Source organism: Malaclemys terrapin, chromosome 6, assembly GCF_027887155.1.
Source record: "Malaclemys terrapin pileata isolate rMalTer1 chromosome 6, rMalTer1.hap1, whole genome shotgun sequence".
Lineage (NCBI taxonomy): Eukaryota > Metazoa > Chordata > Testudines > Emydidae > Malaclemys > Malaclemys terrapin.
In genome coordinates, this window is record NC_071510.1 from 66,817,891 (window position 1) to 66,844,340 (window position 26,450).

Below are 26,450 nucleotides of genomic sequence, written 5' to 3' on the forward strand. Positions count from 1 at the left end.
GGGTCTTTTGGGCCAGGAAGTCATTTTTTTTTCCAGTTGACATGTTACATGCACATTCAATCTGAAGACGGGTAGTAATTGTTGTTGTTGTTAGAAGGGGGTTGCAGTGTAATGTGTTTTGAAAACACATGCCCTAGAGAATGCTGAGCCTGTTACAGTCTTGGCTAATAGATAGGTGTCTTTTAGTTCATGCAGTAGAAGCTCATGCATTTAGCTCCAGAGGTCCCAGGTTTGATCGTCGCTGCCGATGCCAGTGTGTGGGTTGTTGTTACACATATATTGAAAGAGTGTCAGATAAAGGAGTCAAATAGACCAATGGTCAAAAATAAAACTATGAACCCAACTTTGCTCAGCAGCTCCTACTGATTTTAGTTGGAACTGAGTGGGTGGTCATCACTTCTGGAAATAAAGCCTGATAAATATCTGTTCAATGCAATAAACCTAAAAACAAAAACAGAACAAAACCTAGAATGTTTGGCAATGGAAGACGACTGTAACATAATGGACATTATTAAAACTTGGTGGGGCAGATCCTCAGCTGTCATGCAGTAGAACCCCTATTTTATGCACTAATTGAGGATTGAGGCAGTCATAAAATTGAACATCTCAAAAGTACAGTAGGTACTGTACATAAATTGCAGTATGATTCACTGCATTGCTTTCTTCTTGTCCTTCAAATAATGCAAAGTGATTTCTAATGCACTGAAGGCATCAATGTGAAGGGATGTCAACTTGTTCTTCAATGACATCACTTCTAAGATATGATCTGCCCCCTTCTCCCCCCCCCCCCACATCAGGAATAGTAACTTGTATAACTGGTCATTTGTAAGATTGGTGTTTGTAAAATGGAGAGAATCTACTGTCAGTGGAAATATGACAAGTTACACCAGCTGATGATCTACCCTGGTGGTTTTACAAAAGTCCGTAGGATGCAGTAACATGAGTATAATCTATACAGGAGGGACAGATTAGGTCACAGAAATTGGAAAGTAGCATTATATTTGAAAGATACCATGGAATCTAATTAGATTAAATTTCTGTAGGAAAGGACAGTAAAACCTGTACTGATACAAATTCCAAGGCATATGAATTTCAAAATATTAGTATGGTTATATTTTTTCCATATGAAAACATAGTAAGAGAACAAAAAAAGTGCCACTGTGGCTAAATAACAAAGTAAAAGAAGAAGTGAAAGACAAAAAGGCATCCTTTAAAAAGTGGAAGTTAGATCCTAGTGAGGAAAATAGAAAGGAGCATAAACTCTGGCAAGTGAAGTGTAAAAATATAATTAGGAAAGCTAAAAAAGAATTTGAAGAACAGCTAGCCAAAGACTCAAAAACTAATAGCAATTTTTTTAAAGTACATCAGAAACAGGAAACCTGCTAAACAACCGGTAGGGCCACTGGATGATCACGATGCTAAAGGAGCACTCAAGGATGATAAGACCATTGGGAAGAAACTAAATGAATTCTTTGCATCAGTCTTCATGGGTGAGGGAGATTCCGAAACCTGAGGCATTCTTTTTAGGTGACAGATCTGAGCAACCATCCCAGACTGAGGTGTCATTTGAAGAGGTTTTGGAAGAAATTGATAAACTACCGGTAAACAGTAATAAGTCATCAGGACTAGATGGTATTCACCCAAGTTCTGAAGGAACTCAGATGTGAAATTGCAGAACTACTAACTGTGGTTTGTAACCTATCATTTAAATCAGCATCTGTACCAGATGATTGGAGGATAGCTAATGTGATGCCAACTTTTAAAAAGGGCTCTAGAGGTGATCTGGGCAAACTAGTTGAAACTATGGTACAGAAAAAAATTGTCAGACACAGATGAACATTGTTGTAAGCAAGACACGAGAAGCAATGCTCTCTCAAAGCCTTCCAACATTTTATATGAGACAAGTCACGCTGTCAGCATTCCTCCTCAGTGAATGCTCCAGTGTTTCTGTTTGCACCCAGTGGTGCTGGAACATTTTTAATAGTGTGGGTGCTGAAAGCCAGGCCCCTTAGACCTATCCACTCCTCCCAGAGCTGAGGCCAGGACCCGGCACGCGGGCCAGCAGCAGGGACCATGGGTGCGGGGCTGGCACCCGGGAGCCCAGGGGTGGTGCAGTACCTCCTGAAACCCTAGTTCCTGTGCCTGTTTGTACCTTCAGATATATCAGAACAATCCTTTGTCCTTATTCATAACAAGATATTTCTGTGTGGGTTGTTTTTCCTGTATACTTCTTTATTGTAGATTTCACAGTCCTTTAATCAGCATCTGGCTCAGTATGGAAATAGGCCTGCATTGTGAGGCATACAATACACAATGACCAGATAGGGAGATAAGAGTCTGTTACCCCTGGCCTGAAAGGAATCCATCCAAGACATGTCACCTCCTTGTTACTTGCCTTAGGAACATAATTTTAAGAATAGACACGTAATTCCTTACATATTATTTGTACATACATTTCACAATGATCATGGTGACCAGTGGGCTACTGGCTCGCAGTAGAGCCCTCACATGCCACCCTTTAGTACCCCCTGCCATTTGACACCAAAAGGTTCCTGGGTCACACTCAAGATAACACTCACGGAACATAAACCTCAACTTAAGCTTTCCCTCCACACCTAGTTGTTCCTAGTTTACTGCCAGCAGTGGGGATTAGACACTGGGCCAATGGGCTCTGTGCCTAGGGGTCCCGGACAACTGGGGGCCCCCTGGAAAAAATCCGCCACTGGTGGCAGAAGCCTGGAGCCCTGGCCGCCAGGCACGCAGGGCAGGGGAAGCCCCTGTGCTGAGGGCAGGGCCAGAGGTGGAAGGGGTGGGATAGAAGTGGAGGGGATGGAGAGGGGTCCCCCACTTGCTCTGGCCCAGGGCCCCAGCAACCTTACTCTGTCTCTGAGACATACTTTGCGGGGAAGCCAAACTCTTGTTAAGTCTTAGACCATCACTGCTGAAGATTAAGGTGTCTACACTGCAATTAAAAACCTGTGACTGGCACGGGCCAGCTGACTCGGGCTCATAAGGTTTGGGCTGTTTAATTGCAGTGTAGAAATCAGGGTTCGGACTGGAGACTGGGCTCTAGGATGCTGCTAGGTAGGAGGGTCCCAGAATTTGGGCTGCAGCCCAAGTTGGAACGTTGCAGCCTGAGCTGGAACATCTACACGGCAATTAAACAGCTGCACAGCCCAAGCCCCGCAAGCCTGAGTCAGCTATCACAGGCAAATCACAGGTGTCTAATTGCAGTGTAGACATACCCTAACTGTGATCTTGAAAAATACATGTATAACTTGACTCACCTTGGTAGCCCCATTTAATTCAATAGGAACTATACATATAAGTCAAATTATTCCCATGGTTGAGTGTCTGCAGGAGTGGGCCTGAACATAGGTATAATGCATGTTTATTTGTCTTTATTTGTTATAAGTTTTAACACAATTCAGTAATATTTTTCCAGTTAACATTTTACCTTTTAAGTAAGAATTTCCTTCAAAACATTGACATCATAGAGTTGTCTGTTTTCTTATTGGTTTTACAAAACTCTTTCTGATAAAAATGTTACAGTAAAATATTGTTAAAATATCTGAATGACCAGAAAATAAAGTATTATTTTATATCTCAACAAACAATACCCCTGTATTTTTTAAAATCAGAGCATTTTCATTGAGAATATGCAAAACAACCCTTTCCCTCTGAAGACAGTTTGATTGAAATCAAGGACCCCAAGAGTCCACCAAACTGGGTACTGAGCCAAATTGTCCAATACACAGGAAAAGCGGGGTGGTGGCAGTTGTTTGTGTGCATCTTGTGGGGTGGAGTGGGTAATTCCTCCAAGGAGTTTGTGAGATGTAGTTTTTCAACTGTAATTTAATTGTTTTGGGGAGCCTGTTTTAAAAGATAACTCTTGTGAGAGATGTTGGGGAGGGACAGCAGGTCCCTCCTGAAATTAAGAATTTGGTAGAAATTCCTGGGGAAACAGTTCCTGGAGGTGAATGTCATTTTGGGAAGCAGCTCCTGGGGTGTGTTTGGAAAAGGGCAATTCCTGGAGGACACAGAATTTGTTGAGAGTGAACAGTACCCATAGTCTTTCAGTTGGTGTAGTACCTAGCCACCTGCTTGTAAAAGAGAAGCAGTTCCTTTGTGTGGGTGAGAAGGGAGAGCAGAAGTGAGGCTGTTGGGTGTGTGTAGGGGGGAGAGAGGTTGTTGTGGGTGTATGTATGGAGGGAGAGGGGCTGTTGTGGAGATATATGCGTGGAGAGTGGAGTTGTGGGTATAGGGGTGTGGGGGGGGAAGAGGGGCAATTGTGGATGTGGGGATGTGTGTAGGCGGAGAGTGGGGCTCATGGTGTGTGTGCATGTAGGGGCAGTGTGTCTGTTGTGTGTGTTTACGGGGAATGGGGCTGTCGTGGGGTGTGTGTGGGGTGAAGGACAGCCCCTAGCCGGGAGCCCGGGGAGTGACTTCGCGGAGGGCGGACGCCTGGCTCCTTTCGAGGCGTCCCGCTGAGCATCCTCAGCCCCAGCAGCCGTTGCGGGTTGGCGGCCCTGGCCCAGCCCGGCCGCAGGCGGCAGCACCGCAGAGTGCTGGCCCCGGGGCGGCCCCTCTTGCTGGGCCGCGAGCGGCGCCTGGATAAGGTCAGGGCGGCGGTAACGGAAGCTTCTGCCGGTTCAATGTCCCGGAACAACCAGCACCGCCCTCCGTTCGCCGCCACCTGCCGCCGCGCCCAGCGCCCAGCCCCCGCCCGGGCCCCATGACACCCTCCGCCCCTGCCACCGGCCGCAGTTGACACCGCGACGGGACCTGCCCGGGGGCGGCGGCCGGGCCCCCGCAAATCCCCCTCCGGAGCTTCCTATATGGGCCACCTGCTCTCGAGGGAGGGAACCAGCCTGAGCCGGGAGAGGAGTCGCCTCCGCCGCCGCGGGAGGAAGGTGCCGCCGCGGAGCCGGAGTTGCTTCCTGCGCGGGCCCTGCATGCTCTGCTTCATCGTGCACGGCGCCAGCCCGCCCGCCCCGGAGCAGCCTCCGCCCGGCCGGGACTCGCCGCCTCTCTGCACGGCCCTGAGTTCCCCGGAGCAGCGCGCCGCCCGCCGCCTCCTGCACCTCTCGCCCGCCGCCTGGGAGCAGCGGGGCCCGTGCCAGCGCCTGCTCCTCTCGCGCCTGCTGCCCCCGCCCGTGCGGGCCTTCCTGGGCTCGGCGCGGCCGCCCGGCGAGCCGCCGGCCCCCGACATGGTGTGTAAGCGCAAAGGGGCCGGCCTGCCCGCCTGTCCCCCCTGCAAGCAGCCCCGCTGCGGCGCCGCAGCCCCGCCAGAGCCGGAGGCTGCCGCTTGCCAGTGCCCGAGCGAGCAGCAGCTCTGTCCCCTCCCCTGCGCCTCGGACCGCGCTGCTGGCGGCGGGGGGCCGCTGCCCGGGGCCGCTGCCGGGGAAAGTGGCGGCGTGGGGGAGCTGGCCGCTGAGCTGCCGCCGCAGGAGGAGGAGGAAGGCAACGAGCCTGACCGCCAGGAGCCGCTGGAGAACCCCAGCGAGTGCTGCCGAGAGTCGCTGCAGCTGCCGCCCCCTGACATCAACCAGCTGCCGCCCTCCATCCTTCTCAAGGTGGGTCTGGGTGCGGGGAGGCTCCGCCAGAGGGGGCTGACTGCTCGCCAGCAGCTAAGGGGAGCTAGAGTTGAAGGTGGTTCAGACTCAGAGGGCTGTTGCTTCCCCCTGGTAGTTGTGAGTGATGGTGGGAAAGGGCTTCCTCCCTCCTGTGAGGTTCCGGCTATGGCTATTCAGGGTATGTCTACACTGTCCCTACACCCCCGGGGCTGGCCCGTGACAGCTGACTCGGGCTCAGGGTGATCGGGATAGGGGGCTATTTAATGTGATGTAGAGATGTCAGGGGTAGGTGGACACTGCAGTATAAGCTCAAGGTTAGTGAGACTTGAGCTAGCTGACTCCTGTTAGGGAACCATGGCCATAGTGTCAACATTATATTTAACTCCTATATTAAGATTTTTCTACCGTACTCAAACCTATGGTTCTGGCATTCACACTATAGTGCACAGACCTGAGTCAAAGCCCCTAGAGTGCCCCCCGGACCTTCTTCCACCAACATGTGGCTGCTCTAGCCCTTGGACTGTGGTGTACTGTAAGGAAACTTTACTGTCCAATCTCCATATTACTAGGAACCAGCTTGCTTTGCAGAAGGCTTGATTGGATCACTTTCTATTGCAAACCCAGGAGGTTCTTTGACATTGTGCTTGCAGGTAAGTGATCAGAATAGGTTAACCCTGACCTGAGTTGTTGCCTTCTGCCAAGAGTGTGTGTGGGGGGAGTCTTCTGTTTTCAATAGTGGATTACAGATTATTGGGATTGAGAAGACTAAGGAAGTTATCCCATGGAATTGTGGGATATTTCCAAATGACTCCTGGGACTTCAGTCAAGCTTGAGAGTGCCTTCACTGTAAAGCAATAGGACTCAGACCCTGGGACTTGACTCAAGCTTCTGGGTCTGAGCAGTGGGACAGTGCAATTGCAGTGTAGACCCAAGGGTGGTAAGCCTTGAGCCTGGGCTCAAGAATGAGTTTACATTCTAGTGCAAATATATCTTTGGACCCTGCTTTTATGTTTCAGGGTTACCGCTCTCCTTCCCTGAGACTTGTAAACAAGTTTGGATCAATACACAAAGTAGCATTAAACAATTTCTCTCCATCTTAATATTATGTTTCTTGAAAAATTTATAGGTACTGTTTTCCTCTGTGGATTATTACAATTAATAGGCAAATTTAAGAGATTTCATTTAGGGCTAAATGATCATCCCATTGCAGTGAGTATGTCTTCATTGCAAGCAGGATCTTGACCACATATTGAGAAAAAAATATGGGCAAGATATAGGATCAACTTATGCCCCCTCCCCTGCTATGCTGATCCCCAGGCAGAAATGGAAGAGAGTTAGGCCTTTTCTACAGTACGGAATTAAATTGACCTAAATTAGGTTGACATATAGCCACCACAGTAATTACAGCTGTTTTTCATAACCACACTGCCCTCCTTCTGGTGGTGGTGTGTGTCTCATCAGGAGTGCTTAGACCGACCTTAGTGGACCAGTGTTGGGTGTGACAGCGGGAGTCTCTCCCTCGTCTACCTCAGGGTCTGACAGCAGGAGTTGAGCCAGCAAGGCTCCAGCAGTGAGTCTGGGACAGGGCTGATAGAGGCAGCAGAACTCTAGCTGTGACCCCTGGGGTGGGGCTGACAGCCAAGAGGTGATGTAACTAATGCAGTGTCTACACAGACATTGCGTCACCCTAACTATATCAACCTCTTGCAGAGGTGGAGTTATTAGGTTGGTGTAGTGGGCAATTTACATCAGTGGGAGCAATGTTGTAGTGTAGATGCTTACAGAGTTAAGGCTACATAAGTTGCCTTACATCGACCTAACTCTGTACTGTAGACCAGGCCTTAGCTTCCTCAACAATGTTACTTCTCCTCTCTGCCACTTCTCTCTTCCTCTAGGAACTTGCAGGAGCTCTCCAAGGGGTTGAAATCCATGCATGGAGGTTGATGGGGTCTGGTTATGAAGATAATAGGCATTCTGGAGTTGGGTGGGAAGGGAAAAGGCATGTGATTACGTTAGTAACTTTACAGAACAATCTGGGAGACATTTAGCAAGGGTAATCTTGCCCGCCTTCTACCTTGTTCCCTTCGGAGTTCCTCTGGGCAGCGTCCGCTGACTCCCTTGACCTCTTTGAGGAGCAGTGGGCACGGTCCAGGTTCTCTGCTCAGTTTCCCCCTCAGGTTCCCTTTGTTTGACACTTTATACCTGCCCCTGTTAGATTTTTGGTTGTCTCCTGTAATTGAGTTCCTGGACCTTGTGGATCCTTCCCTAAAGCTGGGTGCGGGTCCTTTAGCAATGGGCGGGCTTTTGCTTGCCCGTTTCCTGGAACCAATAAGACTTTCTGAGAGTCATACCATGGGATGTGGAATGACCCAGCCCTTAGTGGTGGGTAATGAGTTCAGCTTCAAGACTTAGCTCAAGGTTAATTTAAAGAATAGTCACATGTGTTCTCTCCACTCCCTGAGCCCTAGGGCATAATCTCAGGTGAACTTCAGATTTAACCTTTCCTTGCCAAATTTTTCTCTATCATGTAAATACACCTGTTTGTTACAGCTGACAAGTAGGCTGTTGGAGTTGTATGTGATTGAGAGACACATGAATGACCACTGATGGGAGAATAAGAGATGCTGATAGAATGGAAAGGATTTTAATTTGACTAGATTGTGATCGAACTTTTGGGTCCTACCTTCAGAGGAAATACTGTTCAGAATTTATTTGAGATTAGTTGTACATGTTCAGGCAAATCTGACTTTGTTTGTACAACAATTGTAATACTCTTCGTTTGGCATATATTACAGTAACACCTTTTAATATAAGGTTCAGTGCGGGAAGTAGAATAAAATAATACATGTGGACTTCTGTGTTGCAAATTTATAAGAAAGTGCTTAACATCTTGCTATAAGTTTCTATATATTTTTCCTTTGATTCCATTTATATATTTAATTGTATTTGTTCTGTTCACTTCTTGTTCCATTCTTGGTGTTTAGTCTTCAGATATTTGTAGACTGTTGTCTCCCCACTAGCTATTTTTTTAGCCATGCTTTTCATGTTTAGATCTTAATCTTTCCTTATAAATCAAACTCTCCAGTTCCATATTTACTTTGGTTGATCATTCTGATAAAGAATTACAGTAGAGTTGTATAGAGTGGGATAGCTGCTTTCCTATCCTTCGTATTCCATGATGCTTATATGCTGCTCAAAACTGCATTAACATTTTTATGCTGGCATATTGCATTGCAAACTTGTCTGTTTTGGTGTCCATTATCTGGATTTCCACGTTTCTCCCAACCTGAATATTAGCATCTGTCTTGGATTATTTTTTCTTAACAAACTCCGCTTACTATCTTTCCAAGTACAAACTGACATCGTTGTTTCCCCATTTTGCTAATTTCTTGTTCCCTTTGTATTATTTTTGTCCTCACTAGTGATCACAGTGCTTTCTCTTTTAACATTAAGCTGTGAATTTATTTTGTTACCCCTCTTTTTGTGTTGCCAACCAAGATATTAAATGAAATATTACTGGATCCAAACACTGATAATTGTGACCTCTTCTGTAACTTAATACATTGTTTTTTTATCTGTTTATTTTCCTTACATACATTCCCCAAGCCAGTCTTACTCATACAATTCAGATTTTGAGAGAGACTATTGAATGCTATACTATTACTCAAGCATGCTATTTCCTCATCTACTAAGGCCCCAGTCCTGCAGACACTTAAGTATTTGCATAATTTACATGAGCAGCTTTGAGTTGATGTGCTTTAAATGTTTGTAGGATTGGGACCTGTCTTCATAATGCTATGAAAACAATTGCTTCGGTCTGGCAATATTAATTCTTTATAAGCCCATGTTGCTCATGGTTACAGTATTTTCTAGGGGTGTTCAGTGTTTGTGTGTGTTTTTTTTTCTTCATAATATTCTGTTATCTTACTAGGAATAGAAGTTATTGACAGTAATTCCCAGGATCGCTTTTTTTTAAGATCATTGGCACATTTGCTTTTCTTTGATCTTACAATATTTCTGCAGTTCCTCATGACTTCTCAAAATAGCAGCTTGGTGAGCCCACTAACCAGTTCTTTCTTTCTTTCTTTCTTTTTTTTTTTTTTTTTTTTTTTAATACCTTAAAATGTGTGGGCCCCAATTCAGTCAATTATTTTTTGTTCATGTTTTCCCAAATGTTTTATCTACTCTTTATTAATACAGTAGTTGTCCTTGCAAGATCTTTGTTGCTTGGTAATCTTCTTTTAAATGTATTTTTCACAGTAGGGATAGATTTAAAAATTGAGTTCAGTATCTTCCCAATCTCTGAATCCAAGTTCATCCCTCCTTTTTTTTTTTTTAAATACTTGTTTCCTCTCTAGTATAGTTTCTCTCTTGTTACTCTCAGATAGAATTAATTCATTCTACTTTTTGGCTGCCTTTATTTTCCATACACTCCTTAACTAAACTGGTATTCTTACTTGGTTACTTCCATCCTCTTCATGATGGGATTTTTACTTCAGATTTCTGATTAGTCCAGTGGGGGTAGTTGTGGTTGTTTATATTACACTGGTCTACAATTTTTGAGAAGTCGTCTGCTTCAGAGATAAAATGTGCTATTTATTATGTATTTTGATGTGCTGAATTCAAATATGACACTTAAAACACCTGATTGGCTACTGTTTCTAAGATACTTAAGTTTTTACATTTTATGTCTATGTATATTGTGTAGATAGAGTTTTAATCATAAATTGTAAAGCTAGGTCTTTTCATGTGTTTATGGTTGCTTTACATGATAATATTCCACCTGTCCTGTTTATGTAACACTTTAAAAATCAGCAAAAGGGTTATATAAATAAAATTTATTATGAAACAAAAGGCAAAAAACTATTATGTACATAGTTTAGTCCTATTCAGTGTCTACTCTGCGCTTCTTGGCTTGTCTCTTGTATTTATTAAATGGAGCATCTCTTGTCACTGTCCAGCCATAGTCTGCAAGCATTGATGGGCTCCATTTGCCCTGATAGCGTTTCTCCATTGTTGCAATGTCCTGGTGAAATCGCTCGCCGTGCTCGTCGCTCACTGCTCCCCAGTTGGGTGGGAAAAATCTAGATGAGAGTGCAAAAAATGTATCTTTAGTGACATGTTGCAACCAAGGCTTTTGTACGCCTTGAGGAGGTTTTCCACCAACAACCTGTAGTTGTCTGCCTTGTTGTTTCCGAGAAAATTTATTGCCACTAACTGGAAGGCTTTCCATGCCGTCTTTTCCTTGCCACGCAGTGCATGGTCAAATGCATCATCTCGAAGAAGTTCACGAATCTGAGGACCAACAAAGACACCTTCCTTTATCTTAGCTTCACTTAACCTTGGAAATTTTCCACGGAGGTACTTGAAAGCTGCTTGTGTTTTGTCAATGGCCTTGACCAAGTTCTTCATCAGACCCAGCTTGATGTGTAAGGGTGGTAACAAAATCTTCCTTGATTTGACAAGTGGTGGACGCTGAACACTTTTCCTCCCAGGCTCCAATGACTGTCGGAGTGGCCAATCTTTCTTGATGTAGTGGGAATCTCTTGCACGACTATCCCATTCGCAGAGAAAACAGTAGTACTTTGGGTATCCAGTCTGCAGACCAATCAAGAGAGCAACAACCTTCAAATTGCCGCAAAGCTGCCACTGATGTTGGTCATAGTTTATGCACCTCCAAAGTTGTTTCATGTTGTCATAGGTTTCCTTCATATGGACTGCATGACCAACTGGAATTGATGGCAAAACATTGCCATTATGCAGTAAAACAGCTTTAAGACTCGTCTTCGATGAATCAATGAACAATCTCCACTCATCTGGATCGTGAACGATGTTGAGGGCTTCCATCACGCCATCGATGTTGTTGCAGGCTACAAGATCACCTTCCATGAAGAAGAATGGGACAAGATCCTTTTGACGGTCACGGAACATGGAAACCCTAACATCACCTGCCAGGAGATTCCACTGCTGTAGTCTGGAGCCCAACAGCTCTGCCTTACTCTTGGGTAGTTCCAAATCCCTGACAAGGTCATTCAGTTCACCTTGTGTTATGAGGTGTGGTTCAGAGGAGGAGGATGGGAGAAAATGTGGGTCCTGTGACATTGATGGTTCAGGACCAGAAGTTTTCATCCTCTTCCTTTTCCTTGTGTGACTCAAGTGAGAATGATTCTGGTTCATCAGGAACTGGCAGTCCTTCTCCGTGTGGGGTACTGGGCGTATAGCTGATGGAATGTTTGGATAATGCACAGTCCACTTTTTCTTCTTTGACAGCCCTTTCCCAACTGGAGGCACCATGCAGAAGTAACAATTGCTGGTATGATCTGTTGGCTCTCTCCAAATCATTGGGACTGCAAAAGGCATAGATTTCCTTTTCCTGTTCAACCACTGGCGAAGATTTGTTGCACAAGTGTTGCAGCATATGTGTGGGGCCCACCTCTTGTCCTGATCTCCAATTTTGCAGCCAATATAAAGGTGATAGGCTTTCTTAACCATAGTGGTTATGCTGCGCTTTTGTGATGCAAAAGTCACTTCACCACAAACACAGCAGAAGTTATCTGCACTGTTCACACAAGTACGAGGCATCTCTGCTCACTTTGGCTAAACAGAAATGTGTCCCTTTGCAAAATCAAACACTGACAAATAAGAGAGTACGACACTGTATGATTTCTAGAGCTGATATAGGGCAAGTTGTTCAGCAGAGTGATGTAAGCTTTGTTATGATTGCATCATCCATGACTTCTAAGAATAACATGATGCAATTCATATCATGTATGATGCAATACCAGCTTCAGATTGCATCATTCATTGTTTTGCCTAAAAAGCAAGTACTGTCCAAACCCAGTCATAGATTTATTCATAGATCCAGTCGATTCATAGGTTCTAGGACTGGAAGGGACCTCGAGAGGTCATCGAGTCCAGTCCCCTGCCCGCATGGCAGGACCAAATGTCTAGACCATCCCTGTTAGACATTTATCTAAACTACTTTTAAATATCTCCAGAGATGGAGATTCCACAACCTCCTTAGGCAATTTATTCCAGTGTTTAACCACCCTGACAGTTAGGAACTTTTTCCTAATGTCCAACCTAGACCTCCCTTGCTGCAGTTTAAACCCATTGCTGCTTGTTCTATCCTTAGAGGCTAAGATGTATTTTAGTCATTTCTGGTTTAAATTGAGATCCCTTCTCTTTATAACTCACTTATCCTCTGCCATTCCCAAGTCAAGGGTCGTATATACTGACCCAATAGCATATCTTGAAAACTAGAGCCAATCAACAATTTTAAGCATCATTTTCGTTCTCAATGACCCAGAATTAGTAAAGTTTGACTACATTTATTTCAGAAGCATTTTGGCTGTAGAGCAGTGTTATAGTAGTGTATAGAGACCCCAGTTGGAGTCTCGTTGTGATAGGCTGATGTGAAGTATGAAGAGACCATCCCTGCTCCAAATTCTAATTAAGATGCAACAGAGGAATAAAATAAATGGAAGAAGGGATGATGAGGTAATGGTGAAATGAGCAAGTTTTTCCACAGTAAGCAGTAGTCATGTAAGCCTTAAGTTTAGGAGACCAGTATTCTATTATAACATGCTGTTCAACCACCCCATTTTATTTGTATGTGAAACTAATGAATTGCTTGGCAGAGTGGTGGATAAATGGAGGCTAGCTTTAATTGTCTTGTTTTTCATTTGCCTACTTAAATGTCTAAAGCAGATGTGTCAAACTAATTCTGTGTAGAGGACTGAATTCAATTTTTTTGAACTTGATCCGTGGGCTAGGGTATAAATATACAATTACATACTAACCTCAATCTGCAGTAGAACTCCCGTTGTTATCAACTGGAAGACTATATAAAGATCAAGGGTTGAGTATGGTTTTTGCTTAGTAACTACATCTTTAGTTAGTTGTTCACAGTTGATAACACACAATAGTAAAACACATGCTTACTTTTAGGAGCACCACTTTTTGTCTTTTGTTTTCATTTCTTACCCATCCTCCTTTTGTTTTTTCTCTCCCTTTTCCCTGTGTTTTTTTCCCTTTTTTTCCTTCTCTGTTCTATCCACTAAAATAATAAGCAGTTAAATAGCTAATGCTGATATTTAAATTGTCATGACTTGGCTTTAGAGTTAATATCTCAATGGGAATTATAGGGCTTGGGGAATTCAAACCTCTGAGCTACTGTTTCAGGACTCAGGATGACCATGCTGCATTGGTTTACACTCAGTTCATATGTGGAAGATTAACAAGGGCTAGAAATTTATATTTTAACGGCCTCATGGATTGTGGAATCTGAATATTAAACAAGGGCGCTAAAGTACATCATGCGGATAAGATTTGGCCTGCAGGCTGGATGTCTGACACCATTTCTTCCAGTTTGGAGCTCCTGTTTTTGAGATTGGGTGCTGTGATGGGGTTCCCTCACCACTTGTGGCATTTCCTCCTGGCCATACTGGGAATTAGCTCTCCAGGTGTTACACCTTTCTTACTGGTCTCTCTACCCGTCGTCTTCTTCCCCCCAGTCTGCAGCCTCTTTCGCTCTTGGGGAAATCACAGTTCTTCCAGACCAGCTGCCCATCTGATGTCTCCAACACCCTTTGCTGCTACCCAGTGGCTAGTAGGGGAACCCAGGCCCACTCCCTACACTGGGTTCCAGCCCAGGAACCCTATAACATGTAGCCAATGCCTGTACTGACCTAGTCCTTGCTGCTGTTTCCCTGGGCTTCTTCCTACATAACTGGCTTCCACCCTCTCTGAGTATGCCAGCCTCCCAACTCCCTTCTCTCAGGGAATAACAGCAGCCTGCCTTCCTGCTGCCTCTTGTTGCTCTCAGTTCCTGGGCTTTATATAGGCCCCACCTATTCTTGCCCAGCTGAGCCTGCTACTAATTAGTTTACAAAACTTAGAAACTGTTCCTTTATTTCCTCTAATTAGTGGCCTCTTTGTAGCCTACATCGCTCCCCGACTTGCTGCTTAATTGGTTAATTAGGTGTGCCTGGTTAATTTACCTGCTCAGGGCCAGTTTGGGGCATACCCCCATTACAGGTGCTCTCTCTGGACCTTGCTTGGAGCTCCATCTTAAATATTTTCCTTTAGCTAGTAGGCATCTGACAAACTTGAAACTATACTCCTCTTTAGCTCTGGGAAAGACCTTTACATATCTTCTTCTTAACTTTGTAGCCTCCTGGCTCCTGTAAGGAGGTAGCTAGAAAATAAGTTAGCATTATTCTCTCCCAGCAGTTGTCCTTAGTCTTTTCCTATAATTAATTCATTTTTTTTTCTACAGTTGCACACAAATTTTTCCAAGCATGAAACTGACTAGGTGTTTTTTTGTTTTTTGGAAAGTTCACTGCTGCCCATAGTATTAAAAAAAAAAAAAAAAAAAAAAAAAAGTCTGAAACTCACTGGTCTTGTTAACCTCACCATGCTGCTGCTGGGTGAAGCTAGGAGTAGCATCGGAGGCACTGTTAGGGCTGGTCTACACTGGGGGGAGGATCGATCTAAGATACACAACTTCAGCTACGCGAATAGCATAGCTGAAGTCGAAGCATCTAAGATGGAATTACCTGGTCCACACGGCGCGGAATCGACGGCGGCGGCTCCCCCGTCAACTGCGCTACCGCCGCTCGCTCTGGTGGAGTTCCAGAGTCGACGGTGAGCGCGTTCGGGGATCGATATATCGCGTCTTAATGAGACGCGATATATCGATCCCAGTTAAATCAATTGCTACCCGCCGATGTGGCAGGTAGTGAAGACGTACCCTTACTGTCAGGAAGATGTTTTGGTTCATGTTTTGAAGGTTATCTTTGCAACCATAATGTCTAGAAACCTTTTTTAACATCTTAAATTCTGCAGAAATTGATGGCTTGGGCTTTTGCAGTTGTCATTAAAAACTAACTTATTGTGTTCTGTGGTAAGCATGCTGTGTGGTATAAAGATGAATTTAACAAAGTTCAGTAAGTGTCTCAATTTTAATTGCTGCACAATGGTATAGAACAGCATGGGAGAACAGATCAAAGGAAAAATTAGGGATTGGGAGGAGAGAGGAGGCATTTTTGTGAAGGGAAAGAAATAGACTGGCAACAGGAAAGAAAAGGTGGGACTGGTTCAGATGCTGTATGAATCAAAGTTAAGTTTTGGTGGCAGACTTATAAGGGGCAACCTTAAATATTTGAATACTGTCAAGTATCACCTGCCTGATTTTCATGCAGTCAGCATGAAAATATAGTTGAGAGATGTGAATTCTCATTTACTTTGTTTGGAAGCGTCCATGGACTTTTCCCAAGATGTTGTGGAACACCTCCCACGACAAAAATGCTATGCCATTTTGCTGTGGTCAGGTGCCTTCCGTCTCTGCCATGCCGGAGTCAGCCTGTAGCTGCCTCTTGCTCTCCAAAGCTTTTCCTAAAATTGGTTGGGGGTTAATTGGATTGTCTGTGTTCCTGAGCTGATTTGTAGAGCCAGACAATTGTGGGTCAGGGAGTCAAGCTTGCAACCTGTGCAGGGTGGGGAACCAGAAGGGCAGGCTGGGTCCTTGGGCTGCCTGGTGAACAGTACAGAGCCAAAGGCTGAAGAGATGAGCTGTTGGAGGCTGGCTACCAGCCTCCTTTGCCTGTCATGCATGGTAGGGAAGTAGGTTCTGAGATGGACTGACTGAACAACATTACAACAGCCAGGGCCGGCTCTGGCTTTCTGGCTGCCCCAAGCAAAAAAAAAAAAAAAAAAAAAACCCTGCGGCACTGCGGGAGCCAGGGTGCAGGGGGACTCCCTGGGCTGCAGATGTGCCCCGGCTAGCGGGGAGGGGAGAGAGAAGGGGGTCGGCCAGTGCTTCAGTGGGGCGCTGCCACGCAGCCCGTCCCGCCGTGCCCCCTGCTGGGAGGGCTCCGCACCACTCCCGTTGGCGGGGAGGGAAGGACGCGGGCTGCCCTGCAGGGCCCTCCCGTCCTCCACGCCGTGCCGCCCTAGGATTGGGCAGAATGCCGCCTCCTACAAGCTGCCGCCCCAAGCCCCAGCTTGCTTGGCTGGTGCCTGGAGCCGGCCCTGACAACAGCCAAGACTTATGGAGCTGCCTGGAGAGCATAATGAATAACGTGAACAAAAATAATCATTGTTGAATATAATTGATGAATTTCTCAGTTGAACATGCTCATTATGAGCTGTAGTAGTCAGTGTCATATTATTGCCTAGGCCGACAAATTTGCAGGGGTGGAAGCTCCCCTCCGCGCCCCTTCCCCCTGCTCCAGCTCACCTCCGCCTCCTCTGCAAGCGCACCGCCATGTCCGGTTTTTCTCCCCTCCCAGCGCTTGCGCCATGAAACAGCACTTTCGTGGGGCAGGGAGGGAGGGGGGAGGAGGGGGAAGGCTGCGTGCTGGGGGAAGAGGCGGGGGCGGGGCTTTGGGGAAGGGATCCAATAGGGGAAGGGAGGGGCGGAGTTGGGGCGGGGACTTTGGGGAGGGGGTTGGAATGGGGGTGGGAAAAGGGCGGAGTTGGGGCAGGGCCAGGGCGGCAATTATTTCCTGGCCTAGGGGCTGCAAAATTATTAATCCGCCACTGGTAGTAGTAAGTTAGGGAGGAGAAGACTGGATAGAATCACTAAATTACACAGTAATATTTTACGTTTATTACTGAATTTGAGCCCTTGTCCTACCGAGTACACATGGGACCATGCTTATATCCTGTGTTCAGTGTTAATACAGTTTTGTGTTCATAATGAACTTTAAAGATGAAAAGCACTATACTATGAGTGCTATGAAATTTATCTAACACTGACTTCAGTTATGTTCCCTTCTTTGAGGTACCTGACAGCTGAATATATTTGCTTTTTTTCATAACTTTTTCCTGAGAAGTGTTTTAGAGAAAATATTTTTCTGTCCATGTTGTTACCAGATTTGGCCAATATTTGGTGTATGCTCATTTATTAGGGTTACTTCTCTGGGGGTGGGGTGGGAGGGTGTAATTCTATCGATGTACTGCTTGTGTCACTTGTGTTGTCATGCGGAGCTCTACTCACTGCTACAAGTTCCCGCCCAGTGGAGCTATCCTGCAGGACCTAGGTTCCCCAGGGCTGGGTTTTTCCAGCCACACACTCACTCACACACTAACAGAGCGCATCTGAGAGGACCAGGTTAATCAGCACTTCCATGGTGACCCCTTCTATGTCCCTGGACTCAGCAGGCTGGGTTGAGCAGCATTTCCAAGCTACCACCCTCATATGTCCCAGGTTCAGCACATCCCTATCCCCACTTTCATGTTACAGTTGTTCTGGTAGTAACACAGTTGATGAGCAAACCCCACAGGATTTTTGGGCGCTGCAGGGATCTTTAGTTTAGGTACGAGGAGCGTTGCTGCAGAGAGAGAGAGCGCGCATGTGCCCCTCCTCCCCCCAGCATAACAATGGAAGTTATTTATTGCCAGGTGGTAACCATAGGGGAGCCAAACAAACAAAACAGTTATAATATTAAATCTAACTTAAAACTACAACTGATCACACAAGTCAGGGTTAGAAGGCTATACCGAGAGAGAGAGCTGGTTTCTCACCACTATGTGAAGTTTGAACTGGTTGGGGTTCCCAGGTGGTTGTGGTAGCTGAGGGTCCAGAGTGCTGGAGAGAGGCAGAGCCTTCAGCATGATCAGTCAGGAAAAGATGAAGTCCCAGAGAAGAGGATGCAGATTTTTGGATCCAGGCATCAGAACCCTTACTTGAGCGTGTGTTGGGAAATAACAATGGTTCAAGGTTTGTTTATGGGTAAACTGATGGCTTAGGGGAGTATACCAAAGTTGTTTTGTTCAGGCTAGACCAGTGGTTTTCAAACTTTTTTGATGCCTGTGACCCAGTAGAGCTGGAGATGAGGGGTTTGGGGTGCAGGAGGGTTTTTGGGGGGGCTCAGGGCTGGGGCAGGGGGTCGGGGCGCGGACTTACCTCCGGCAGCTCCCGGTCAGTGGTGCAGCCAGGGTGCAGAGGCAGGCTTCCTGCGTGTCCTGGCACCGCGGACCGCGATGTGCTTGAAGCGGCCAGCAGCAGGTCTGGCTCCTAGGCGGAGGCATGCAAGTGGCTCTGCATAGCTCTCGCCCGAAGGCACTGCCCCCTCTCCCCTCAGCTCCCATTGGCCGTTTCTGACATTCCGGTCAGTGGTGCTGACCAGAGCAACCCAGTGCCTTACATGACGTGACCCAGTACTGGGTCGCGACCCGAATTTTGAAAACACTGCTATAAAGCATTTACTGTCTCTGAGCTGTCCACCATTGTCTCTTTCATTACTTTCTTTTAAACTTATTTTGGAGGTCCCTAGGAGTAAATAGTAGCAACAGCAAATTATTATTCCTAGGTGACAGCATCACCAGGACATAGGCTGGAGGGGCCTTGTCTGGCAACAGTAGCAGGGCTAGCAACTTAGTAGTAATTGTATACCTGTGCACCTTTTTCCTAAAGCTCTGGTAGCAACTTCTTTCACTTCATTCTGGGCCAATGACTTTTGGCTGACTTTTCATCTCCTACTCATTGTCTCCAAATGTCATGAAAGTTTTTGGCTTTTTTCTTCAATCTTATCTCTTATCACAACCTTCTTTTTCGCATTACAGCCAAACCTCTGAAAGAGGACGGGGTGTAACTTCTTTCACAACACCTCTGCTCCTATATTCCCTCTGTAGAGTGACACACATCATTCCATCTTTGCAGATTATGGTGTCTGTAGGATTCAAAGCCTCTGGAGTTGGGATAAGGATAAATGCTAATCCTGCACTTGAATCCCTTGCATTGCAGTGATTTGTGTTGCTGATCCTCTGGGCTATCCCTGTGTGTGATCTCTGAGGATGCTTTTTAAAAACTTAATGAACATGTGTTTCAGTTAATAAAGCACTTGTTTAAAAGATGTGCCATGTCTCAGGCACATGCAGAACATCAGAGTAACGCTGTGGATGAACTAAATGTTTAAGTAGAATCCATATTTTATACCATGTGGTTTATATGTCTGAGATAAATATCTCAACAAAGCTGTTTTGTTAGTCCCGTTTTTCATCCTTGACTCAACAAGTCTGGGACAAAGAATTGAAACAAGTGGCAATTACGATATGAATATTTTTCAGTTTGTCTTATACACAGGTTTTTATGATCAACTAACAAGGAAAGCATTTAATTCTGTGTCTAATATGGTTACCGTATCTGACAAGTTTTTTTTGTCTGTTTGTTTTTTTAACAGATATTTTCCAATTTATCCTTGAATGAGCGCTGCCTTTCAGCATCGTTAGTTTGTAAATACTGGCGTGACCTCTGTTTAGACTTCCAGTTCTGGAAGCAGCTGGATCTCAGTAATCGTCAGCAGGTATGAAGACATAATTGTGAAAACTTGATTACATTTGGACAATTCACAATTTTGATTTTAGTTTTTACAAATATTGAAGTACATGCTGGTAGTTGGTGATCTTTGTTCCTTCGCTTTTCAACTTTACTTTTCATGCTAGAAGTAGAAGATGACTGAATTATGTCTTAATTTAGCTTTTCTAAATGCACTTTTGCTTTACTTTGAAGTCTGTTGTTAAAACAGAATGCAGGTGTGCTCTATTTAAAACAAGTGGTGTATTACCTGTCATTTATTTGTTGCATGGACTACCACAATCTAATGGCTCATCCTGGATGAGATGCCTGCCTTTGCTTAAATTGTTGAGAATTGGTTGCTACTAGACTTAGTTTTTGTGATCTTTGTCCAGTTGGTACTTGGTTCAGCATAATCTTAGGGAGAGGTGTATCTGTGGGTGGTTTTTTTTTTTTTTTTTTTTTTTTATGACCCTCTTCATCAGTAGAGGGTGCACCACTTGAACATGGAGTCTGAGTGTGTCCTCCGGGTGTACCAAGTCCAGAATTTAATTTGTGAATTCTAGACGGAGCATAAAGTCCATCTTGCTCCTCCCTTAGATTCCTTATGTTGTGTAACAGGACTGAGCCACAGATCCCACTCCCCAGCGGGACCTGGCAGGTTGGCTTAAAATGCCTCGGCCCACGTGCCGTAGTTTGCCCATCCCTGCTTTATAAGAAGTAAGGTTAAGCCCTGACCTCAGTCTAAAGTGGAGGTATTGTTCTGATGGTCTGATGTAGGGGGCTCCTTGTCAAGTTTCCAGTTATGATACTTGACCATTAGTCCACTTGGCTGATTATTTAATATGTTACTAAACCAGTTTTTTTAAATACACATCCTTATGGATGTGTATTTCTTTCTTTTTTTTAAATGATTTTTAGAAATCACTGTTTTACAGATTGTGTTTATTCCTGTACTGTGCAAGAAATGGAGGCAAAATTTTTATTTTCATCTGCCCATAGCAAAACCAAAATCTCATCCAATGTAAGTGGTGAGTTATGAGCAATTTTGTCAATTTAGCTTGGTTTGGTTTGCTTTGCCTCTATTTTTAAAAATAAACGTTTCTTTCTTGCTGTTAGGGATTTGCTGTCTGGTCATTTGAAAGGACTGGTTTTGTACTGTACTCTGTCCATCTGCTTGGTAAAGCTTTTAATTGATTCATAGGCTTAAACAGCTGGAATTTTGCTGTTGTTTCTCCTTTAAAAAATTTGTTATGCTAATATAATATTGGTTTCAATTGATGAAATGTGTCTAGATGCCAAGGAGATGAGTGCTGTTACTAAGGAACTGCCGTGAAAGGCGGTGCATAGCCGTTCCTGGTTCATGATGACTGAACGTGGGCTAACTGATATTTTTAAAAAATCAAATTTTCTATTTTTTTTTAAATGAGAACATTATTATTTTTAAGAGTCTATTATTGTTTTTTCCCCATCAACATATTGGCTTTCCAGTTACCATCAGACTCTCCAAGCTGCTGCTGTCATTGAAAAACCGGGTACCACTGACATCACTGTAATATTGATTTGGTAACAGCTATTGGATGGTTGCCAAAAGCTATCCAATACATAGTTTCTTCAGCGAAGAGCAATATCTAGTAATTCCAAGAAGCACGAGCACAATAGCTCTCTATTGTGTTCATAGAAAAGTACCACAACAGGAGTTAGATTAAGACCAGGTCTACACTCAGAAGTTAAGCTATGTCACACGGGTGTGAAAAATCCCAACCCCTGACCAAGGTAGTTAAGATGACCTAACCACCAATGTAGACCATGGTCAGGGCTGCCCAGAGGATTCATGGGGCCTGGGGCAAAGCAATTCTGGGAGCCCCTTCCATATATTAAAAAAAAAGTTGCAATACTATATTCTCGTGGGGGCCCCTGCGGGGACTGAGGCCTGGGACAAATTGCCCACTTCCCTCCCCTCCCCCCCCGACCATAATAGGTCATCAGAAGAATTCTTCCATTGACCTAGCCACCACCTCTTGGGGAGGTGGATTAACTGTACTGATGGGAGCACCCCTCCCATTGCTGGACTGAGTGTCTATGCTGAAGAGTTACAGTGGTGCAGCTGTAGTGTTTCAAGTGCAGACAAGTCCTTATTTTTTTTCCCCCATGAAAGACAGTGGTCCCCTGTTGAGGGTGTGAGCAGGCCGTTTAAAGCTATAGCTTTAATTGTCATCAGGGATTGGGACAGGACTTGTACAAAGGTAACTGTCAAGTTGTTGACAGTAATCCATGCTTGGAATCTGTTAAACAGAACTTTTTCCTCCCCTCCTTTGGGCAAATGCTTTCTGCCAAGTCATAGTACTCGTATATTCACATATGATATCTCCTTCATTACTCTCTCTCTATACATGTTTTTAATCTAAACTATCAGATGACTATGAGAATATTAAATTGAGAATTTGAATTTTGTTGACAGGTCACTGATGAATTACTGGAAAAAATTGCATCAAGAAGCCAGAACATATCTGAAATCAATATTTCTGATTGTCGCAATGTGTCTGATACAGGAGTGTGTGTGCTAGCATTTAAATGTCCTGGACTTCTAAGGTATACTGCCTACCGATGTAAACAACTTTCGGACACCTCTATCATTGCAGTTGCCTCCCAATGTCCTCTTCTTCAGAAAGTACATGTAGGCAATCAAGACAGGCTCACTGATGAAGGACTCAAACAGGTAACTTTAAATTTTTGTCAAAGATACCAAAATTGATGCTGTCTTTTTTGCAGCAATATTAGGTCGTGATGACAGACTTTCTTCTTAAATCAGGCTAGTCCTTTTCAGCTGTATGAAGATGGAGTTCCACAGGTTGACTGTGCATTGTGTGAAGAAATACTTCCTTTTGTTTGTTTTAAACCTGCTGCCTATTTCATTTGGTGACTCCTCGTTCTTGTGTTATGAGAAGGAGTAAACAACACTTCCTTATATAATTTCTCCACACTAGTCATAATTTTATAGACCTCTATCATACCCCCGTCATATCTTTTCCAAGCTGAAAAGTCTGTCTTATTACTTTCCTCATACGAAAGCCGTTCTATACCCCTAATAATTTTTGTGCCCTTTTCTGAACCTTTTCCAATTTCAGTACATCTTTTTTGAGTTGGGATGACTTCTGCACACAGTATTAAAGATGTGGGCGTACTATAGATTTACACAGAGGCAATATATTTTCTGTCTTCTTATCATCTATCCTTTTGTTAATGATTCCCAACGTTCTGTTTGTTTTTTGACTGCCGCTGTACATGGAGTGAATGTCTTCCGAGAACTATCCACAAGGACTCCAAGATCTTTCTTGAGTGGTATCGAGGGTGGATTTGACTTAAATCATGATTTAAATCACTAGTCAGGAAGACTTGATTTAATCATGGCTTTCTACATAAAAGTGCGTTCTTGTTGCTTGTTATAACCTTAATACATATTCTTTACAACTCAGAGATAGATGTAGGTTTCATTTTTAGAAGGTATACACTATACATTTTTAAACAGTGATTTATTTTGAAAACTTTTCAGATTAGTTTTACAGATACAGTATATCAGAAAATGAATGATTATTTGGTTATTTCATTTACCCAAGGTAATTGAAGCCGATAGTTCACCTCCCAATGACTTCATAAATATCTCCAATTCAATGGGTTAATCATTAATATTTGGAGGATTTTCTTAGTATGCTGTATTAGGAGGAGAACATCACCAGATAGAACGTGGCAGGGGAGGGATAGCTCAGTGGTTTGAGCACTGGCCTGTTAAACCCAGGGTTGTGAGTTCAATCCTTGAGGGGGCCACTTAAGGATCTGGGGCAAAAATCAGTACTTGGTCCTGCTAGTGAAGGCAGGGGGCTGGACTCGATGACCTTTCAAGGTCCCTTCCAGTTCTAGGATATCTCCATTAATTTAATTTAGAATTTAGACATTTAAATTGTTTTATTTAACCAAAACAAAAACGTTGTGTATTCTGGATTTTTTTCTTCAACAGCAAACATATAATATTTTAACAAAACAAGCATATGTCCCTCACGTCTCACATTTATCTCCAGACTTCTTCTCCTTGTCCAGATCTATTCTGCTCCTAACAATCTTATATTCATTGAACTTTTTGAAACTTTGCACTTTTAGAGAGAGGTAAGGGATTGACTTTGTGTACACAAATTTGCAGAGGGACATTGAGCTGATGTCTGTTATTTCTCACCTCTGTGTATATATATTTATTTAAAAACATTTTTGCTGTTAACAAGCATTTTCCTCTGAAGACACAAATCCACAGTTTGAGAACTGCAAAACTAAGCATCTCTGATGGTATCTTCTAGACTGAGCACTAGACTGAGTCCCATTGGGTAGATAGAAAGATTAACCTAAATAATCTATACAGAAGCCTGTGGAACCCCATAAGATTGGGTCCCTAATCCATGAACTACTGGAACACATTTACAAAACTTTTTTCTTAAACATTACATGAATGTATTGTTTCATACTATAGAATTTATAATCCCTATTCTATGATGAGATATCTTTGAGCTATAATGTATCTTAAGATAGTTTTAATTAAGATTGTTTTTCCTCAAAAAGCATATCTAATCAAAAAGTCCGATTTAAATAAAAACAGATTTTTTGTTTGTAATTGATTTTTATCCACCCTGGTGGTAACAGTTAATTTAGACACCATCATTTTATATGTATAGTTGGGATTGTTTTCCAATGTGCATTACTTTGCATTTATCAACATTGAATTTCATTTGCCATTTTGTTGCCCAGTCACCTAGTTTTGAGAGATCCTTTTGTAGCTCTTCGCAGTCTGCCTGGGACTTAACTATCTTGAGTAGTTTTGTATCATCTGCAAATTTTGCCACCTCACTGTTTACTCCTTTTTCCAGATCATTTATGAATATGTTTAATGGGACTGGTCCCAATACAGACTCCTAGGGGAACCACTATTTACCTCTCCCCATTCTGAAAACTGACCATTTATTACTATTGCTATTGCTTTTTGAGTCTTTGGCTAGCTGTTCTTCAAATTCTTTTTTGGCTTTCCTAATTATATTTTTACATTTCCTTTGGCAGAGTTTATGCTCCTTTCTATTTTCCTCACTAGGATTTAACTTCCACTTTTTAAAGGATGCCTTTTTGCCTCTCACTACTTCTTTTACTTTATTGTTTAGCCACAGTAGCATTGTTTTGGTTCTCTTACTATGTTTTTAAATTGGGGATGTACAGTAAAGTTGAGCCTCTATTATGGTGTCTTTAAAAAGTTTCCATGCAGCTTGCAGGGATTTTACGTTTTGTGCTGTACCTTTTAATTTCTGTTTCACTAATTTCCTCATTTTTGTGTAGTCCCCCTTTCTAGAATTAAAGTGCATTTTTTGGTGAGTTCCCCCTGGAAATAGGTCTATAGGAATATGGAGTCGATACCTTATTTTTTTTCTGTCTTTGGTCAGGATGCAGGAGTTCTGAACTTTGCCTCAGGATTTGAATTATTTTCTCTTGCTCTGTATTCTTTCACCCTAAATACTGTGGCTTCTAATTTCCCTTTTGCGGGTATTTTCCTATTAAATGGACATAGTAAGCTGTTCTACTTTAAAAACTAGAAGAAGTTACTTTTTACTTCTTTTTCCTCCCCCTTCCATCTGGATTTTTTTTTTTTTTTAAATTTCTGCCTCTGAAATCACAGTTAAAAGAACAAACATTGGGAGACCCCGTAAGCTAAAATCTATTTAAAGCAAAATAGACCTTCAAAGTAGAACTTGACTAATTAATGGGAGACTTGGTGGGTGGTTTTTTTTTTTTTTTTTTTTTTTTTGATTTATTGATTGAGTTTTCATATTGTGTGGAAAGTTGAAATTTCCATGAATGTTTATTTCATATTCAAATAAATCAGTCTTAAAGCATCTTTTTTTTTTTTTTTTTTTTAGAACGATTATTCATTTGTTTTATGTTTCAAACTCCAGATTGTTACAATTTTTCATACACCAGTGGTGAAGAGGAAGAGAAAAACCATAGAGTTTAGAATTGCATGTAGGGATAGGAAACACCAATGAGGGAAGAAACATCTCTAGTTTCTAGTTTTTGTCTCAGTTCTCCAGCCCCTCTTCCAACAATTTCTGGTTATTAGGTTGCTGCCTTTTTTTTCTGGGAAATAAATGTGTTGTAATATTTCCTTCCACCTCTTTAATAGCCCACCCCCCCCCCAACTCTTTCTATAGACCTCCCCAATACTTCTCGCCTTGTTTGCCTGAGCAAGAACAATTGCTGGATTATTCTTATCTAGCCTCTGCAGTAAAGGTAAGTAACAGGAACAGATGAATTGTTAAGGAACATATATCCTATAGTCACACAATTACCTAGTGTTTTAATAATAAAAAATGCAGACTAGATCATGTAAATTCAATCACTTTTTTCAAAGCTCGCCCAGGCATCAGCAGACCTTTGAAGGTGATGGAAAAATTGATGTTGGGGAGTAAGTCAAAAATATTAATCTTCAACAAAACACAACACACTGGTTTGATCAAAAGAAGTTTTTTTTCCCCAACTACACTTGG

General features: G+C 43.4%; 1 protein-coding gene across 3 annotated transcripts in view; it reads left to right on the forward strand.

Moving 5' to 3' along the window:
- The first annotated feature begins 2,280 nt into the window (after window positions 1-2,280).
- The window catches only part of FBXL17 (F-box and leucine rich repeat protein 17), a 480,497-nt gene continuing 456,327 nt past the window's right edge, over window positions 2,281-26,450 (forward strand). Inside the window, exons 1-4 of one of the 3 annotated variants that reach the window (XM_054031676.1) lie at window positions 2,281-5,576; window positions 6,146-6,226; window positions 19,766-19,888; window positions 22,340-22,597. In XM_054031676.1, coding sequence (XP_053887651.1) covers window positions 4,839-5,576; window positions 6,146-6,226; window positions 19,766-19,888; window positions 22,340-22,597 — 1,200 coding nt within the window. In that variant the 5' untranslated portion in view covers window positions 2,281-4,838. The remainder of the gene's footprint in view (window positions 5,577-6,145; window positions 6,227-19,765; window positions 19,889-22,339; window positions 22,598-26,450) is intronic. The other 2 variants (XM_054031674.1, XM_054031675.1) reach the window with 2 other exon arrangements.